Below are 5348 nucleotides of genomic sequence, written 5' to 3' on the forward strand. Positions count from 1 at the left end.
TCTCCCTCCACCCTCTCCCAGACCCAGGCCCCACCTATGCAGGACTGAGACCTATCTTCTCCCTCCACCCTCTCCCAGACCCAGGCTTCACCTATGCAGGACTGAGACCTATCTTCTCCCTCCACCCTCTCCCAGACCCAGGCTTCACCTATGCAGGACTGATCCTCAGGATTGAGTTTGAAGTACCCTGGTTGACACTGGCAGAAGGCTGTCCCATTGGAGTCGGTACAAAAAGAATGCTCAGGGTGACACTGGGTATTCTGGGCCAGACACAGACTCTCAACTAAGGGACAGAGAGAGGAGAGAGGTGTGGTAAGGATGGTTGTAACAGGGTCAGGTATGACATTTTAAACATGCTAATGTCGTTCATTGACTTCCATTGTTTTATGGTTAGGAAATGCCTAAGTTAGCAGATGGTGGCAGTGGCTGCGTACACAAACCCAAAGRGTGGATTGCATTATGTCCTTGTCCCCACAGACTGCTTACAAGGTAACCAAACAAATAAGTCATTTTTAAATTAGGATGAACTATCCCTTTAAGACTGGGGTTACGGGGAAAGAGGTGAGGATGGGAGGGAGAGAGTGCTGTACCATGATAGGAAAGTTGGTGAGTGACCACCACTCGGCAMTGTCCAGCGGTGCTGTTACAGTTGTTCAGAGACATCTGTATGATGTGGTAGACCTCAGAGCTGGTCACATCAGTAGAGATGGAGAACATGTTGACAGCAGAGATACGAACCCCGTCCTCRCCTCTGGAACACACACATGTCACAGCAAACTTGATTTGAAGTCCATTTAAAATCACAACACACGAAGGTCATGCTGAAAGCGTCAGAGTTTTTGTTCTATTGAACAATAAAGGCATTTTAAATATGTGGTCCTGATTATTTTTTTTTACGAAACTTTACAGACAAAATACACAAGAACCAAGAGAGTATGGCTTGTTGTCATGCATTCAGAGTAAATTGATAAGTGCAAAACCAATCTTACGGGGGAAGAAGAAACTCACTTTTTACTCAAAGAAGAGRGCCGGTAACCACGCAGAATTGATAGTGAGGCATTCAGCTGTAAAATAAAATAATAAAAACTATTATTAATAATCARCATATAATACATAAACTATACCTTCCTTGCATTCATAATACATCTATTATCATGTTTGAACAGGTTTTCTGCCTCACTACAACAGACCCACAATACACAATAGTATACTGTATATCAGTGATTGTAATTTCTCTCTCCCCACTAGGGTTGCAAAACTCCCAGTAATTTAGCAAATGTACAAATTTCTTGAAATATTCTAAACTGACTGGTTACAGGGAATATTCAGGGTTATACACAGGGAATATTCCCTCCCTTTGCAACCCTACTCCCCACCATGTCCCTGTGCTCCTTACCAGCTGGTTGATCTCTCTCTGGATCTCACGCAGTGTGGCGCTCCTGGAGAGCAGGGGGACGTTGAAACTGAACGTGCCCAGGAAGGTTTTTGCTGTGGAGGAAAACAGACACTGTGGTTAACTAAGGTTCAAGACAGTCTGTAAAGTTTACAGCCATTTTTTTTAATCTAATGAAATATAGGTAACCTGCTTGATATTGAATAAATACCTCAAAAAGTTTAGTAATGTCTTATCTTATCATAACCTACTAACATGACCTACACCATAACGTAACCTACACCATAACTTAATAACATAACTGACACCATAACCTAACCTATACCATAACATATACAATAATCTAATAACATAACCTATACCATAACGTAACCTACACCATAACTTAATAACATAACTGACACCATAACCTAACCTATACCACAACCTAACCTATACCATAACATATACCATAATCTAATAACATAACCTATACCATAACATATACTATAATCTAATAACATAACCTAATAACATAACCTATACCATAACATAACCTATACCATAATCTAATAACATACACCATAATCTAACCTATACCACAACCTAACAACATAACCTAATAACATACACCATAATCTAACCTATACCACAACCTAACGACATAACCTATACCATAACCTAATAACATACACCATAATCTAATAACATAACTTATACCATAACCTAATAATAACCTATTACCATATTCTAATACCATAACATTAACCTATACCATATACCACTAACCTAATAACATAATCTAATAACATAACCTATACCATAATCTAATAACATAACCTATACCATAATCTAATAACATAACATAACCTATACCATAACATAACCTAATAACATAACCTATAACATAACCTAATAACATTACCTATACCATAACCTATACCATAAGCTAATAACATAACCTGTACCATAACCTAATAACATAACCTATACCATAACCTAATAACCTATACCATAACCTAATAACATTACCCCAGTATCTCTACATGCACATTCATCTTCTGCAGATCTATCACTCCAGTGTTTAATTGCTAAATTGTAATTATTTCGCCATTATGGCCTATTTATTGCSTTACCTCCCTTATCTTCCCTCATTTGCACACACTGTATATAGACCCCCTCTATAAAGTGAGTGCAACCTAATAACATAACATATACCACAACCTAATCTATAAGGCCCTGAGTATTGTTTATATTTTCATTGTTATGTGATATGAGACTTTGTAAATAAAGTATTGATATGTACAGTATGTTTAGCTATAAGATMTATAGTGCAACTGTCTTACTTTATTAGAACCCAAACTGGTCCTGTATGTCTCAGTTGGTAGAGCATGGCGCCACCACCAGGGTTGTGGGTTTGATTCCCATTCATAAAATGTATGCACCCACGACTGTAAGTCGCTTTGGATAAAAACGTCTGCTAAATGGCATATATTATTATTATGTATTATTATACTGTATATTAAATAAGAACCTAAATATTGTATATATTTTTATTGTCATAGGAGCCTTCATAAACAAAGGCTGTACTGTTTGTTTAGCCGTACCTCGCGTGCAGTCTCTTCCGTGCTCCATGTCCAGACCCAGGCGACACTCACAGCTGAAGGAGCCCCTGGTGTTAACACACGTAGAGTCACTGGGACAGGGGCCACTCWCACACTCATCCACATCTGAACCAACACAGACAGAGGACAGAGGAGAGAGAGCAGGTCAACACAATATAAAGCTGACTATGCATGCACCCCGCTCCCCCCCACAAAGACTATACCATTCAATACCATTAGCAATATATAGACTTCACAAATAGCTCACATACAGTATGGCTGGGAATTGTAGGTTGAGCTCACCCTCATTGCAGGTAGGTCCTGTCCATGATGACAGACAGTCACAGGTGAACCCAGTCACTCCATAGGGTAGACACTCACCTCCATTCAGACAGGGGCTGGGCTCACAGGCACTACCTAAAGAAGAGGGCAGGATTCAGAATGACGTACTGTATCTCATATCAATGCAGTTCATAGTTTCTTACCATTTTCTTTATTGTTCCAAACAGTCATTAGGTTTTGGGATCTTCATTTCACTTTTCCAGCTCAATTCAAGGCAAAACTAACTTTAGAAGAATCAAAGCATTGAAAGATATACTGTGTTGACAAACCTGGTGTCTGCGGTGTAGATCTGATGTCCATTGGAGCGGTGGTCACTTCTATCTCAGTGGTCCCCCTGTCAGTGTGTTTCCCTGTTGTGTGTAGTTCCACTGTGTTTCTGGTGGGGACGCTGTAACTGTAGGAGGCTGCAGTGGTGGTGATGCTGTGAGCCGTGCTGGTCTCCAGGTGCAAGGTGGTGACGTCGGGGGAYCTCACCCCCGTTGAGGGCCCTTGGGTCTGAGTCTGAGTGGTGCCCGGGGGCTGGGGGGTGGAAGCAGAGCTCTGGAGACCCAGGGTAGTCTCCGTGGTAGTGGTGGTAGGGATGATGGTGGGCTGAGTCTGGGCCTCAATGGAAGTGGCGGTACTGGGCTGAACCATCCTCGTCGTAGCAAGAGGKGGGGTCGGTGTGGTGCTGGTTGCCATGGTAACAATGTAGGGCTCCTCCTCGATGACCTGTGACTTTATCGTCACGGTAACAGGTGTGGTGGACACCAGGACCTCTGTGGCCACCGCCGGCCGCTGAGTCTTGGGGATGAAGGGAGGCTGGGTGGCGAGGAACCGAGACAGGAAGTCATCCAGGGCAGTGGCACTGTCTCGTAGTGTTGGGGGAGCAGTGGTTAGACCCAGGCCTAGGATAGTATTGTCCTCTGTGTGGAGCGAAGGGACCCCCTCTGTCTCACCATGCCCCCCCCGGGTGCTAGGGGGACCTGTGGAGGACTTGGTGGAGGTCTCAGACCCAGTGACCAGGATGGAGGGAGAATCTCTATCTGTTTCTCCTCCCTGAGAGGTGTTGGGGTGGCTGGGYCCTTCTTCTGACGACAGCACAGGGGGCTGTGATGAAGCAGATAACCCCTCTTCTGTCTGGGATGTCCTGCCTCTGGAGGGCTGACTAGAGTCTGTTGTGTCTGTGTCCRGTCTGCTATGGTTATCAACCACCCTGAGCAGAGGGGTGGAGTTGGGGGTTCCCTCTGAAACTAGAGAGGTGAGGTCCTGTTGGGTCACATTGAGAGGTCCAGTCAGTGGGTTGGTCCCTCTGGAGACGAAACCACCAGACCACTCTGTTTAGAAAGAAATAGAAGAGGTAGAGGAGGAGATATATTTATTTGTCCATTTACTACATGAGAAATGGAAATTATACTTTTGCATATCCCATTCTCCCCAGTAGGCATATAAATACGGCACATATACAGTGGGGCAAAAAAGTATTTAGTCAGCCACCAATTGTGCAAGTTCTCCCACTTAYAAAGATGAGAGAGGCCTTTAATTTTCATCATAGGTACACTTCAACTATGACYGACAAAATGAGAAAAGAAAATCCAGAAAATCACATTGTAGGATTTTTTATGAATTTATTTGCATATTTATGGTGGAAAATAAGTATTTGGTCACCTACAAACAAGCAAGATTTCTGGCTCTCACAGAGCTCTCCAAAGACGTTCTTAAGAGGCTGCCTCGTGTCCTCCCCTCGTTTACCTGCTGTATTAATGGCACCAGGTGTTTTGAACCTTGTTATCATTGTTAAGAAGACACCGTGTTCCCATAACCTCAAACAGTCACGAACCACAACTCCACTAATGGGCCAAGACAAAGAGCTGTCAAGGGACAACCCAGAACAAAAATTGTAGACTGGCTGCACCCGGGCTGGGAAGACTGAATCTGCAATAGGTAAGCAAGCTTGGTTTGAAGAAATCAACGTGGGAGCATTATTAGGAATGGAGACATACAAGAGCCACTGATAATGCTCCCTCGATCTGGGGTCGCGCAAGATCTCA

At 43.3% G+C, this 5348-nt stretch overlaps 1 protein-coding gene across 3 annotated transcripts in view; it reads right to left on the minus strand.

Annotated features, from left to right (window-relative positions):
* The window catches only part of heg1 (heart development protein with EGF-like domains 1), a 28200-nt gene that overhangs the window by 17756 nt on the left and 5096 nt on the right, over window positions 1-5348 (minus strand). For all 3 annotated transcript variants that reach the window (XM_024138046.2, XM_024138047.2, XM_070439056.1), the window contains 7 exons: window positions 3588-4634; window positions 3280-3393; window positions 2980-3102; window positions 1397-1488; window positions 1009-1064; window positions 591-751; window positions 149-283 (listed from right to left, as the gene is read on the minus strand). In XM_024138046.2, the coding sequence (XP_023993814.1) occupies window positions 149-283; window positions 591-751; window positions 1009-1064; window positions 1397-1488; window positions 2980-3102; window positions 3280-3393; window positions 3588-4634 (1728 nt within the window). The remainder of the gene's footprint in view (window positions 1-148; window positions 284-590; window positions 752-1008; window positions 1065-1396; window positions 1489-2979; window positions 3103-3279; window positions 3394-3587; window positions 4635-5348) is intronic.

This window comes from Salvelinus sp. IW2-2015, unplaced genomic scaffold, assembly GCF_002910315.2.
Source record: "Salvelinus sp. IW2-2015 unplaced genomic scaffold, ASM291031v2 Un_scaffold1380, whole genome shotgun sequence".
Classification (NCBI taxonomy): Eukaryota; Metazoa; Chordata; class Actinopteri; order Salmoniformes; family Salmonidae; genus Salvelinus; species Salvelinus sp. IW2-2015.